General features: G+C 34.4%; 2 protein-coding genes across 31 annotated transcripts; one reads left to right on the top strand and one right to left on the bottom strand.

The window, feature by feature from the left end:
• Positions 1 to 533: 533 nt before the first annotated feature.
• Positions 534 to 8246, bottom strand: LOC146952458 (uncharacterized). 30 transcript variants are annotated; one of them, XM_085702013.1, is made up of 16 exons: positions 7993 to 8246; positions 7287 to 7395; positions 7057 to 7088; positions 6929 to 6979; positions 5558 to 5634; positions 5129 to 5206; positions 4769 to 4977; positions 4594 to 4676; positions 4152 to 4247; positions 4012 to 4064; positions 3806 to 3929; positions 3643 to 3705; positions 1919 to 2065; positions 1539 to 1600; positions 1303 to 1406; positions 534 to 1154 (listed from the first exon to the last, which is right to left on the bottom strand). In XM_085702013.1, the coding sequence occupies exons 9-13, from the start codon at positions 4242 to 4244 to the stop codon at positions 1997 to 1999; spliced, it is 402 nt and encodes a 133-aa protein (XP_085558139.1). In that variant the 5' UTR covers positions 4245 to 4247; positions 4594 to 4676; positions 4769 to 4977; positions 5129 to 5206; positions 5558 to 5634; positions 6929 to 6979; positions 7057 to 7088; positions 7287 to 7395; positions 7993 to 8246; the 3' UTR covers positions 534 to 1154; positions 1303 to 1406; positions 1539 to 1600; positions 1919 to 1996. The 30 variants fall into 30 exon arrangements, with proteins under 30 accessions (XP_085558139.1, XP_085558115.1, XP_085558111.1 ...); XM_085701989.1 differs by lacking the exon at positions 1539 to 1600 and having other exon boundaries at positions 4769 to 4983; XM_085701985.1 differs by lacking the exon at positions 1539 to 1600.
• A 1469-nt stretch (positions 8247 to 9715) lies between these two features.
• On the top strand, positions 9716 to 14088 carry LOC146952457 (uncharacterized). Its single transcript, XM_085701861.1, has 5 exons — positions 9716 to 9988; positions 10119 to 10174; positions 10432 to 10486; positions 11670 to 11890; positions 13749 to 14088. The coding sequence occupies exons 1-5, from the start codon at positions 9772 to 9774 to the stop codon at positions 13755 to 13757; spliced, it is 558 nt and encodes a 185-aa protein (XP_085557987.1). The 5' UTR covers positions 9716 to 9771; the 3' UTR covers positions 13758 to 14088.
• The last annotated feature ends 389 nt before the right edge of the window (positions 14089 to 14477 follow it).

Raw genomic sequence — 14477 nt, 5'->3', positions numbered from 1 at the left:
ATACCCTTTTTCAAATAATATTGTGAGTGATTTTTATATTCAAGTACTTGTTATTGTGAAATATTCGAGGAAAAAAAATGCTTATTTTAATAATTCATCAGCAACCACCACAATCAGGAATTTCAGGATAATTGAGTGATTTTTATATTCAACTAGTTACAAACCCATAGCACGGGATGGATTGCTTTTTTTTTCGAATAATTTTGTTGGCAAACACACATTTTTTAATACGCTTAAAAGTAAATTGATTCGAAATTTAGATATTACATGCATATAAATATAAAAAACCATGATCCATAACATATCAAATCCTAGATAGGTCTACCATAAACGAAACCAATAAAATAATTAAAGAAAAAATTGTAACTGATAATAAATAAAGTTTCTGACTGTTTTTACATTTTGTCCTATAGTTACTCCTTCATAGAGGGTTAAACTAAATGTAATTTTTTTCTCTCAAGCATACATGGAAATCAATCTTCTTTTCTATAAAAATAATAATCAAACATATGTGGCTCACCTAATTAGACTCCTTTCACAAAAGTTCAGCTACACCCCAAGTTTAACTACTTCAGAACTTGTATATTACACAATACCACATCACTACATGAATCTGTATGGCAGTGCAGTGTATATATAATGCTACAGAAAGGAAAGTAAATTATATTCATTCAAATAGGGAATTTAATTAATGCTACAGAAAGCAAAGTAAATTATATTTATTTAAATAGGGAATTTAAATCTAGAATTGACAAAAGGATGGAAAGAGGCAGAAGGAGAAAACCCTCCAGTCCAAGCACTTGATGGATTGATTATAAAGGGCATGTCTGAAGAAAACTTGCTTTACGCGATACTGGAGACCGAGCCTTGTATGAAACAGCTGAATTACAAAGGCTGACATAATTTCAAGGCTCAGTTTAATGTAGCACCAAATTGTTTATCTCCTTTTTCTTCTTAATAATGACTTCTAATCATGTACTTTCCAATTTGGATATACAAAGCTATAAATGAATGGAGTAGTCATTTTAGTTTGATGTCAGGACCTCTAGGCAGGACTTGGACCCATTGCACCTGCTCGCAATCTCAACATTTCAGTCCTCTTACTTCCCTCCATTACTTCCACAAGCCATTCCGCACTTTCCCTGATCCCCAGCCTGCAACATTTCAAAGGAAAAAGTGATGTGAACTGGAAACGTAACAAAGAATTAGGAAAGAAAATCCCATAGACTACAGGACAATAACACAACTTCAAGGGTCTGTGCCCCCTTAAGATTTAAAAAGTTTATACAACCTCTCACTTACCCATCATATGCTGACACGGCTTCAAACATGTAGACTCTTTCGTCCTGCTTCTTTAAATCTAGATACCGAGCTAGTTCTTCAGATGATACTGCTTCCGGAAGATCCTGCAATAAGAAGAATGTTCAGCATGCAGCCATCATTGTGTTGATACACACACCAAAGAGGGCAAAAAAAAATGGAATCACAACAACCGAGGAAACCAAACATTTTATAGGACAGGGAGTGAATAGTTACACTCGCTTGTTTGCTAATATCAAAAGAGGGGCTCCTTTGAGATCCTCATGTCGAAGCACCTTTTCTGGTAAATAGATCAGTTATTAAATTATCACTGTGTTGTTTAAGTTCAACATATCTAGTACTATTGCAAACTTACAACTGCAAGCCAACTCCTTAAAGAAGTATATATTTAGTTATTTACAAATACTAAAATCAAGTCTCACTAACCAAGTGCAGACTAAGTTCATGTTGAAGGATACGATAGTATAAACAGTCAAAAAAGGTGGAAACTTGAAAGATGCTATCGCTAATATATTAATCTTGATGTACAATGCTGACATGAATAGAGAAAGAACATTTCAAATATCACTTAAAAATATCTAAAAATTTGTATACGTACCTATTTGATCCAGACGAAATATTTGAAATTGAAAGCTTATCTATGCTGCTATAAACCACATTCGAGCGCTCCAAAGTGTCATTGGTCCAAATGACTGAAACCATAACAGAAAATGCTAGGAGTGCAATGGGGACAAATATTTTCAGCCTGCACTTCAATTGAATAAGATAATGCAGTTAGTAGATAGAAAGGGTTGTATAAACAATCTTGAAGCTAATAAAATGTAAGCAATATCAACTATTATCGAAAATCGACTATCTATATTACTTATATTACTTTCATCTTGCAGATTATTAATTTTGGTTACTTGGTTCTTAGAAATTTCATTGCTTTCCATCATTTGGAAATTGGGTTAGGTAATGCATGGATGTTGAAATGGTATGTTTTGTGGTCTTTGAAATGAAAGCAATCCTGGTATGGTTTGGAGGTAGCTGAATTTCCTTTGTATGTTGACCACTAAATCAAGATCTTCTGCAATCTGAACACAACTTGTGATTTGATAACAATTCTCAAGAAATGTGAAATATTTGAGTAAATCGTGATTTTCGTCCCTAAATGTGTGGGACGGTGTGACTACGGTCCACGGATGTATTAAAATTGCAAAATAGAAAATCTGAGTGTATCTTTTGTCCGTAATTTTATGGACTAAATTGACTAACGGAAACTACATTTAAGGATCAAACTAACTAATAAAAGATACATTCAAAAACCAAACTGACTTAGCAAAGACACGTCATGTTTTAACACAGGCTGCTTGTAGAGTTGTGCCCAAGGATTTGGTTGAGAACATCGATGCATCTTATAAGGATAATGAATTGACTGCAACTGGTTATATTGATGACATCTACAAGTATTGCAAACTCTCTGAAGTAATGTTCTATGCTTTGTTTTGTGTTTCTTCTCTATATATATCTCTACTTTTTTAACATTCTCTAATATTTTGACTTTGATGAATGACACAGGATGATGTTCGTGTGCATGATTACTTGGTTTCACTGTCAGATATAAATGCTAAGATGAGATCAATTCTTATTGACTGGTTGAATGAAGTGTATAGGAAATTTGAACTCATGCCGGAAACTTTCTATCTGACTCGATATTTTTTCCCATATTAGATGGATTTGGCTCTGATGATTTGTCAAAACATTACATATAAATTTTGTCAAAAAAGATATGCAGGCAATAACAATGATAGGGAATGAAGAAGGCATTCGAGGTTACTTGAAGGGTAACGTACCATAGGTTTGCATCGCTACGTATTAGGGACATAACTTATAGAGTCGTCCAGCTCTTTGCTTATGAAATTTATAAGGTTAACTGTCAAGACATGCAGCAGATGCTTTTTCAGGCATGACATCAACTTTTTTGAGTAATAACACTTCTCATTGAAAGGTTTAGTGCTTGCGCTAACACTCTTGAGCCACTTTCTTTCTTTCTAATTGTAAAGTAACTTTTTATATTTTTCTCATACTTCAACTGTCAATATATCTTACTTTGTTAATCATTTTCTTTAGATATTTCCCGTTTTAATGAAAAAAATTGTGGAAATCACCATGCATAAAACACATTATTCCATATAAACAACCAATCAACTAAGATATAACTAATTTACTATCATATAATTTTGGAAAAATAAAAACGTTAATCAGCTAATGCAGAAATTGAAGTAGCAGTAGTGTTTACATGATATTTAGGCTCAAGCATCAAATAATTGTTGTTCTTACCTTGAACACTGCACATGAGTATGTCACAGTTTCATCCAAGAAAAGTGCAAAGAGTTCATTACTCTACAAAGATTAAAGAAGAATATCTTGATTTAGTGTCAGAATTGTAAAAAATCACAGAAGGAAAAATCAGAAACATGGTCCATAATGTCTTAATTTATACCAGATCATAATGTCTAGAAATGTTACTTCTAGCCTGTGTGAGAGTATTTTTCCTTGAAATATGGTCCATGAAGAACTTTGCAGATGTCAAACCAGCCGTAAATAAAATCGGTGTCCACCAACCCCTAAAGACACATGAGAATAGTTGGAAATGTTAATCCAATTAACACACCTCAGTGTAGGATTCATTTCATCATATCAACTTACTTGCTCTTCAATTTTGGGTTGGATGAATTTAGATCTCTGTTGGCTATGAGAACCTACATTAAAAACACCAATGCACATGGAAGTAAAGAGAAAAATCCCAAAGATACAACACTGCAAAAGATTTAGACCAATATGCTTACCAAGAAAAAATTCAAGAGACCTTCATCTTTATCAACAAATGAAAAGTCCCCATTTATGTATGCATCTGCTAGGCCTAAATCTTCTTGTGTCATGATCTGACAAACATGTACAAATGATTACGTTTTACATCATTGCCATTTCTAACTACTTAATTTTAGTGTTTCATGACAGATAAACATGTCTTGTCTATGAAGCACCAACACGAACACAAACATCAAACATGACATTGACAATGAAATTGGCTATATATAACAGATAATTTGGCATTCCAATAATAATAAATAGAACCAACAAATTTAGAACTCTTTCAAATGAAAACATATTCTATAACATGAGATTGCAAGAAAGTGAGTCAATTGCTAATCAATTGCAATCTCTAGTATTTGTACTTCACACACTCTATTAAAAAAGGCTGAATCAAAGTGAGTGAGTAAAGTGTACCCTTTTAAATTAAATTATCTGAGTGCGAGTATAAGATTTTGACCATTCTTTATGGCTAACGTTCATTAGGATTGATGTTGATACTAAAAAGGATAAAAAATTTAGGTATCAATAAATACTCAATAGATTAGCATTTCATTTACTCATTGCGTTTAAGAAATTGAAAGATACTTACTCTGTCATGTACCATAAATAATCTGACTTACCCCAAGTCTGACTGAGCTGCTCCAAAACTCCATTTGTTGTCCAGGAACCACCTTCACCGGAGAAGGCAGGTTGAGATGCAACTATCTTTTCTACAATAACAATATTAGCACTCCTCTAGCACAACATTCCGATCTCCGCTACATTGATTTACCTTCGTGTTGATTTTTATGGCTAACACTTCATCTCATACAACATTGCCAATGATATCAAACAATGCGCAGGAAGAAAGATAAGTTTCAAAGTAAAAAGAGTGTCTCGTATTGCAACGACGGAATTAAACATATTGTCATAATATTGTGTTCCAACAAAATGATGGAAATGTTGATACCTTTTTCAGATTCAAAATGCTTCTGAAGTGTAATAGCCCCGTCTGGGTGATGAACTACCATCCTTGTAATATCAATGACTGCATACAAAAAGCACACATGAAGTAAGGAAACCACTTTCCTTAAGACCAGAGAGAAGTTTACTGATTAAAAAGCAGGCATACTATGAAACAAATTTGATCCAATGGTTTTACAGAGATAACAGCATAACACAAGAAATAAAATTCAGAAACTTCAACTGACCAGGAAATATCATTGTGGTTGGCCAAAAACAATAAAACACACAAGAAAGGCTCATATTATGCAGCACAAAAATCCATAGAGCTAGTTTCATGATTAAAATGCTACTCTAAACCACTTGTGCAAAATTACTTGAACCTCCAGGACTTCAAATACACTCAAATTTTACAGAAATTTAAATCCAAACTTACAAAAATTTAGTCACCTCTAACATTCAATCCAAAGAATTATGGAATGTGACTATGGTTGGGAAATTAGAGATTGATACCTACACTTCCAAAACAGATTTCAGCTATTTTTTTTTATAGAAATTAGAATCCATATTTCGTATAGGAAGAAGTTCCTGAAAAATGCTCAACCATAATTATATACAGGTAATTATTATGAAGCATGAATCAGGAAGCACACATAAGAACTAACATTCATTTGATGTCATGTGAAACAATTGTCAACGCAACCTTATGCTACCTACATTGTTTAAATCATCTCCACCCTGTTGACACAACTTATTGGTATATCATGCATAACAGACTTGCTGTAATACATTGTTTAAATCAGCTCCACCCTGTTGACATGACTTATTGGTATATCATTCATAACGGACTTGCTCTAAGATTGATACCTATAAGCTACTAAATATTATAAAACATAATGAAAGGGATATTAGATTAATTGAGTTATAAGCTACTAAACACTTGAACAAACACGGACAATGAACACAACATTGACTCATAGATACCGATAATAATTTTAGAAAATGAGAATGATTGAATGTAACAATAGATATTGGTGCCCTCTCAATAAGCCTTTAATACGAAGTGTTCGTGCTATATACCAATAAGTTGCCTACACTACACTTGAACGCAACCTTATGCTACCTACACTTTCTAAGATTGATACCTACATTGTTTGCATCAGCTCGACCCTCCATTTCATGCTTGTGTTCCCTGCTGCACTTGCTCTAAGGTTGGTTTTCTTATTTTATCTAAATGTTATTATTGATCACATTGAATTTCATTACTAAAAAAATTTCTTGCACATTGTTACAAAAGTTTATAGCCGACCCCACTTAGTGGGATAAGGCGTTGTTGTTGTTGTTGTTGATTGTTACAAAAGTTTATAGTCAGTCTATGTGACTTACTAATCAGTTATTCTTCTATAGATTCTAAGCTCATGGATTTTAGGATGAAGCCAAGTAATTGGCTCATGTTTAAAGATCTTTTCTTCTATAAAGATAAACATGTTTCCCTCTACTGCTGAGAACTTTAGGCTCATGTTTATACACCCCCAAGCTACTTAAACTCCCCCAATAGAGCAAACACACCAATGGACTGCAAAACATAACAGGCCAAAACCAGAACTGAAACACCTAAAACTGTTATGCAAATCCCCTCAATATTGAGATTTCTACATGTATTTAAGATCAAATATATGAATGGTTATATCTTTTGTGCCATTTTATATATCTTTTGGAGCAAAAATCCATGAGAAGTGTGCAATCATTCAATCAACATTAGGAGTATGGTAGAACTCCATTGAGAGCAATATCATCAACTGCTTACCACAGACTTGGTGCAAAGAAGGCGCTTATAGGAACCACGCAAGTTACATATCTGCATACCAAACATTTTGTGAGAAGCCAGAAGTATTACACGAAATATAAAACAGGGTGTCTGTGTAGAATTCTTACATATGAATTGTCATTTTAACAGGTGCTACAACCTGCATAAATTGAAATGATGAAAAAGATAAATCATCCAGTTAATTCAGTCATATTTCAAGAAAGGCAGATGTATATTACAAAAAAGCTAGTCCACTGCAATAAACCAATGTCCACGAAAGGAAATAGAATGAGCAAAACATATTACAGTGGAAGATAAATCACAAAACATATTCGTTGGGAAATCCACGAACCCTTACCTTGTTATACAAAATAACACCTGAGGAAAGGGAAATGTAAACCAGAAGGTAGATGTAGGTCAGCAAATGCTGCCTACTCATTAATGTCGCCATGACTGGCATATCGATCCTGCAAAACATAATGCAATCTAGTATTTGAAAGATCTCCAGACATAAAAACACAAGTTATCACTGTTTATTATCATTGTGGTACAGCCAACTTAATTAAAAATGAAATTTTTCTTCAAAGACCCATGTTACCATCAAAGGGAATGAGACAAAAATCATGATGAAAACATAACTCATTCAAACATATAGAAACAAACTCTTTAATTTGGTTTACGGAAAGGAACACAACCCAAAAAACCAATAAACACAAAATCAAAAAACAACAAAACCAAAACTGAAGTTTTGAAGACATGCAATAACAAAGCAAACAACAAACCGAAATCAACAAACAACAAACCAAATCACCATCGAATAAAAAAAATCTGGAAAAACCCAAAACAAAAAAAATCAAACCAATTAAAGGGGGAAAGAACATACTGAATCGATTAAAACAAAGAAAGAAGGAACCGCATCGATTAAGAAGTTAAAATACATTAGTTAATCGATTAAGAAGGAACCGCATCACACAAAGAAAGAAGGAAAACAAAGAAACCACAAAATCAACACAAAAAAGGAACATGCATGGCATAAGAAATCAAAGCCAAAAGAGGTAATGAACCTAGATGGCGAGATCGTTGGGAAGGATAACGGCGCCGGTGACGGAGTCGGAGATGATGCGTTTCCGGTCATGGCGGTTGTTTATTTAGGGATTTTGAATTTGATTTTGGGGGTTTTGTGAAGGGTTGAATTGGGGAAGAAGTGTTTTGGGTTGACGGAAAACGATGGAAGAATTGGGGAAGAAGTGGGAATAGTGGGAATAGTGGTAAGAAACGAAACAGCTCTTATAGTTGGAATGAATCAAATGAAGTAAGTAGTGGGAATTTCATACCACTCCATATATATATAGAAGGAAAGAGGCATTTACTAATTTACAAAAATACCCTCAGAAGGGCAAAATCGTCAAAAGCACAGACAAAGATTGTCCTATTTAGTTTAGTAGAGTACTTGTTATTGTGAAATATTCGAGGAAAAAATGCTTATTTTAATGATTCATCAGCATCCATGTTTACCACAATCAGGAATTTCAGGATAATAGTGAAGACTTGTATTACATATAGATGTTAGCTAAATTATGAACAACTTTATTAGCCTATCGACTTGTATTACATATAGATGTTAGCTAAATTATGAACAACTTTATTAGCCTATCTCTTGATAAACAACTTGTAACTAGAGTGTTGAGCTACCAACTGAACGAATCTCCAACATCAGTGACACAATGAAGTCCCTTCAACACTTTACGAAGTCACGAAGAGTGAAGAGTGTATAGAAACACAATAGTTGGCAAAATCAATGTTTGCATGATCTCTAATGTAAAGACATGTCCCCAAGAATTTGGAATTGCAACCCTATAACAATACCTTCTCCGGAAACCTCCAATGATTTTTCTTCTTGCCTAAAGCCATTCTTCCAAAGTGTTTCTCACTTTAAAGATAATCTTCAAAGTATTTAGAGGTATATTGTCTCAAAGTTTTTCACTCCAAGCCTTCCATGAAAGCATGAAAAATAAATGACGAATATCCCCAAAGAAGTAATCAAGAGCCATGAAAAAGATATTTGAGAAGCCATCAACATGATAAATTCAAGGACCCAAATTGCTTATAGTAGGCATCGCGATCTGAAGCAGCAGATCAACACTGTTTGTGTAAGATCAAATACAAACTTTACACTGTAAATTCAATAAATCAATCTTAATCACCACTTTTTCCTAACACAGCATCTAACCTACAGTTATTTCTTGCTACAAGAAAAAAACAAGAAAAAAAAAATCTCAAAAAGTGTGATTTTAAAGTTTCACATTTGTCACCCAAACTTCGAGAAAGTTGGAAACTAAATCTGCGTAGCTTTCAGCTTGTCAAACACGTTGCAACAATTTAATCTCTTTTAAAGGCGTCGCAACAAATTGTTCTCCTTCAAAAACAATCTTAAGAAAATCTTCTTCAAGCGGTTAATATTATTGTTTTCGTTTTCAATATTCCTAAAAATCAACGTATTTGTTGTTTTTCCCTATTCTATGCCACTTGAGTTTGTATTGACATCGTGATTGCTACATTAAACTTCTTTTAACTTATGTTATGATTTGCGACTAAATAACTAAAACGTGAGTATGTACCAAAAAAAAAAAAAAAACTAAAACGTGAGTTAAAGGATCAAACACATGTTAAAAAAAAAGATAAAGTGTTGTATTTTTATTTTTAATAAAAGATAAATATCCAAAAATATATTTAAGGGAAATTACACTTACCTCCTTTAAAGTTTCTTCTAAAGAGTGGTAGGAGAGAATCCAAATCGGTGTTGACTCAAAACCTATTCTAGTGAAGAGAGAAAGAGAAAGAATATGGTGAAACCAAATGAAACAGAGAACGTGACAGTACAACCAGAATCAACAACAATAGAATCACTCAAACGTGCTTTGTACAACGTTGAACAACTCCAAACTCAATTACCTGAATTCCTTGCTCTATCAGACCCTGATCATCTTGCGACACTCCCACTCCTTCAACGTGCTCATTCTCTCTTCTCCCTCGCCAAACTCACTTCTACCCTTTTTGAATGTTCGTATTTCAATGCAACCCATTAATGTTTTCCTTCAAAAATTGTAACTTTATTGTCATTTTCATCGTTTTATTGATGACCCATTTTCGTTTTTGTTGTTGTTGTTTTTTTTTTTTTTTTCTGGTATAGTGAAGTTGAAGTGCAGAGGGATTAACCCAAATGACCATGCCTTTAAATCTGAGCTTGTAAGCTAAAGGGTTCTTTTCTTTTGGGCATGTTTTTAATTTTGTTGCATGCACCGACACGTCTGATCGAATGACATGTTCGGTGTCCGACACTGGCACGACATCGTACACATATGATTACATTCAATATATTCATCTTTGTGTTGACGTGTCAGTGTCGGTGTTCGTGTGTTTCATAGCTTATTTGTTGTTCAAGTTTTGACATTTGGGGATGCATTGTATTTTTTGCTGAAAATTATTGATTTTGTGTTCAACAGAATAGGTTAAGTGTGTGCCAAAAGAGACTGGAACGACTTCCAGATTTGAGTGAAGGTATATTTTCATGTTGCATGTTTCTTAGACCCTGTTTGTTTGGATAAGTAACTTAATAAGAGCTTGTAGTAAAATAAAGTCAAACTATTTTCATATAAGCTGGAAGATGTTCTGAAAGCTATCCTGGTGCAGAGCTTATGGAAATAAGCGGAAACCAAGTTATGGATGTGTCATAAGTTGTTTGCATAAGTTCTTACAAACAATCTCACAAGTGCTTATATTATGTCACTAGTTAAGCTCAAATAAGCCAATCCATAAAATAGACCCGTGCTCTTTCTCAACCATGCTTATCATAAGTCCTTTTCATTGGTTGAGCTATTAAATAGAGAATGAAACCATGATATTTCATTCTAAGTGTTGAGAGATTTAATGTTGCACATTCCTCGTCTTTACTGCTGGTTTTGTGAGATTGAGTTATCACTAAAATCTAAGACAATATTAAGTCCTATCCTACATCTGTAGGACTCTAAAAACCAAGTTCTGTCTTTCTTTTATGTGTTTTGTTTTTGTTTCACGAGTTTCAGTCAATAATATCAGTAGTAAGCTGTGGTAAATAGTGGAATGTCAAATATCCGCTATGTGAAATAGCAGATAGTATTACCTGCAAATAGAGCAAGCCGCATAGGGGTTGGAATGAGTCAACGGTATATAAAAAGGCGTGTTGCATACAAATAAAAAAGGGAATGGAGGCAAAACATTGCTTACACGTTGAAAGCTTTACATATTATAGTGAATATAAGAGTAATACTCACAGACTCATCAGTTTTTAAATTTTAAAAATTTGTTATAAATGGTACACATAGTGCAGGCTCTTCAATTTTATTATTTTTAAAAACCCGATTTTTTTTCCTGCTACTGCCACTATATCCTCTACCAGAAACTCGAATAGCGGCCGCTATTGCCCTAATAAAAAACTAAGATAGCGTCACGTTTTTATAGCCCAGTTTTTTCCCTCAAAATCTGCTATGCTATACCGCTATAGCACACTGTTATTTGACAACATGGGTTTCAGTTTACATTGCCGAGGCTGTTGTCTTCGTTTTGATTGTCTAATGTTAAGAATTTGATTGAATGGGTTGGATTTTGATAATCTTTTTGTTTAACACTCTGTTGGCTTGCCCCATAGGTGTCTTTCATTTTGAATCTCATGTGTTTGAAAAAAAAAAATGGTTATTTCAAGCAGAACAGTGGCAAGATATGGTGGAGCAAAAGTTTTATGAGGAGCAGACTGGTCAAAAGAGGAAGTATCCATCTTCCGAAGAACAATTCGATCAAATTGATTCCATGGAGTACGTGGAGAAATTGCCAGGGGAGGATGTTGTTGGTGGTAGTAGTAGTGGAAGCAGTATCAAGGAAGCAATAATAATTGACTTATCAGATGATGATGACGATGATGATGATGAGGTTATTGCACCCTTATTACCCAAACTCTGTTTTCTGTTATTGTTCTCATTTATTTTATGAACTTGATGTCCTCCATATTTTATGTATTTTGGTAGAGTAGCTGCATTATGATCTCTATCTAATTTAGGGTGATAAGAAATTTACTGTCATTAGAATAATATAACGACTTCATAGTTCTGATATGTGAGCCTGAGGGTTTTGTGAGAATAAAATCTGTACAAGCATTGTGCATTTAGCAACGAAGTTAAAAATCATAGGTTATATGAGATTTGAATGTGGAGGCAGAAAAAGTGTTCCATCTTTGAGATATATTTATTAACAATCAGTCATTGAGTTTTAGCAAAAGTTCGGAAGGTATTTACCATAGGGCTTGCAACTAGAATGATTAAGTTTAAAACTTAGCATAGATAATACGATTATACGACTGAAGGGAATATCATTCCTTGCGTTATATGTGAAGAGTCCTCACTCTTTTAGCGAGTTTTGATGTTTATCGGGTATTTCTGTCACATTCAAATTCTCCCTACCTTCGGTTAGTGTACTGTTGATTGTACTGATGAGTGCGGACAGATATTTTGTCTATACATCTGAAAAAACACAAGCATAAACATAATTAGTTAATTCGTTTGGTATTTCTTTTTTCATTTAGCAAGTGATCTTAGGCCTTAGCTTTCATTTTCTCATTAACTGATATACCACTAAACTGCTTTAAACAAAATATGTGATTATCACTGAGAAAATACAAGATTTTAAGACTTTAACTAAGCCAGTCTCTTTCATGATTGATGGTTGAATTATTCAAGGGAAAAGGTAAAATTTGAGTTATTGGTATAATACTAGTTAGATTTCCTGAATGGCAGGTTCACCTTATTAGTGTAAGGATCTTGATAAATTTCCATTGTAGTTATGGAATGCACACCTAATGTCTATGGGCCTTAAGCTTGAATAACTGGGTGTGTGCTTCTCATGTATTTGTGTATAAGTAGAACAAAAGAGGCATGAAATAAGGCAACAAGGTCACTGGTTCTAGTGGTTTTATGTGTTTGATTATTTGATGAGTGGTTCTGGGAGGTGAAAATGTAATGATAAAGCTTGTGGGCTTAGAATTACAGTGTGAAGTAATGCCATCATCACTGTACTAATGAGCTGAATTGAAGAGAAAAATCCAACTCAATTAATAATGAGTAGGTCTCTTTGAACTCTTAATTTAGCCTTTGGTTATAGAGGATCAATTCTTCAAAAGTATAGTTATTTCAGTTATGGACGGAGAGTGGAGACGACCTTTCAGGTCGAAGTTGGACACTTGATGACCGTTCAGGTCGTAAAGGCCAACCTACTGCAACTCCTATCCCCGTAATGGCAATCGTTACATTCTTAACGGCCTTGGGACTCCTTCTGTGGCCCCTAACACCTCTATTCCACATGCTCTGTACGGATGTAGATCGTGAAAATGACGTGGCTTATCCTACACGCTGGTTAATCATGAGATGAAGGATATTTGCTGATCCCAAAAGATGACCTAATGGTTCTGCATTGCAGAAAGAAGGGGAAAATCTAGAAGACAAAGGATATGGATCTTTAGATCTAAACCTGAAGGCTTTTGTTTTAAAAGCCAAAGGAGAACGCGTCTCGTGTTTTTTTTAAGAGAACATGTCTCTTGTCTGAGCGTTTAATTATGAACCTTAGCCTGAAAATCATACTTGGGGCCTGGGATTATATCTCTATCCTGGAACAGAACTTTGTGTAGTCATTACTTATTCTATACCATATATAATTGCTTTGTTTACTGGAGTTTTCCAAAATCTAGAATATTTATAGGTTTTACTGTTCTGATTTTTACTTAGTAAATTTTTTGCAGTATATGTGAACTACATGGAGCAAATCATTTTGATGTGTTCAGCGTCCTTGTTGCTTTGGGGCGACTCATCAAAGCTTGGTGATGCGTCAATAATTAAATGGCAACTGGGTCACACACTAACATGTCTCATCTCAGTTAATGTGTAACAGTTATCCAGCTATGAGCTGCTGTTTGTAAGAGATGAATGCTTATTGCTTATGGCTTGCGACTGGGGTTAACTATGCTTTTTAACTGGTGTTTTAAGACTACAATTGTGCCTTCAACTACGTATATATTGTATGGATCCAAAGTTAGATAATGACTTTTGATGTCAGTTTTTGATTTCATATTCATTCAGCAACATGTCCTGTCTGCGTTTGAGTTTCATGGTTGTAATTTAATGTTCTCACCATTTGGGTTCTTAGGTTGGCCAAATGCAAAGTACAATCAAAACCGACTTGATTATGACAGCCTAAGTCTAATTTGGTCGTATGATTGCTTTGAGGCGCCTTCTAGGGTGGGAGAGCTTAATAGGTCCCACCATGTGCGACTGACCTTATGCTAAATCTGATTGTATTGTAACTTTCCCTATGAAAACTGCAGTACGCCATGTGTCTCACCACACTGCCCGCTCACCATCCTTTCGACTGTCCTCATCGCCAGAAAGTAGCTGTGGTGACCATTGAATTCTTGACATCCTTCGAGCAGACAACGAAAATGAACGTGAAATCGCTCCATCAGAATCAAAGA

This window comes from Medicago sativa, chromosome 1 (genome assembly GCF_051527215.1).
Source record: "Medicago sativa cultivar Bolivia chromosome 1, Bolivia_mono, whole genome shotgun sequence".
NCBI classification, from domain to species: domain Eukaryota; kingdom Viridiplantae; phylum Streptophyta; class Magnoliopsida; order Fabales; family Fabaceae; genus Medicago; species Medicago sativa.
The sequence above is the reverse complement of the archived record's forward strand: the minus strand, read 5'-3'. Positions and strand labels throughout refer to the sequence as shown.

Excerpts from the sequence above, each read along its gene's own strand:
- LOC146952458 (XM_085701890.1), bottom strand. The coding sequence starts at position 4,832 with ATGGAGTTTTGGAGCAGCTCAGTCAGACTTGGG. Across the intron at positions 3,930-4,011 it reads AACCCAAAATTGAAGAGCAA|GGGTTGGTGGACACCGATTT; the intron begins GTAAGTTGATAT and ends ATGTGTCTTTAG. Across the intron at positions 2,066-3,642 it reads ACTCATGTGCAGTGTTCAAG|GCTGAAAATATTTGTCCCCA; the intron begins GTAAGAACAACA and ends ATTGAAGTGCAG.
- LOC146952457 (XM_085701861.1), top strand. The coding sequence starts at position 9,772 with ATGGTGAAACCAAATGAAACAGAGAACGTGACAGTACAACCAGAATCA. Across the intron at positions 9,989-10,118 it reads CACTTCTACCCTTTTTGAAT|TGAAGTTGAAGTGCAGAGGG; the intron begins GTTCGTATTTCA and ends TTTCTGGTATAG. Across the intron at positions 10,175-10,431 it reads ATGCCTTTAAATCTGAGCTT|AATAGGTTAAGTGTGTGCCA; the intron begins GTAAGCTAAAGG and ends TGTGTTCAACAG.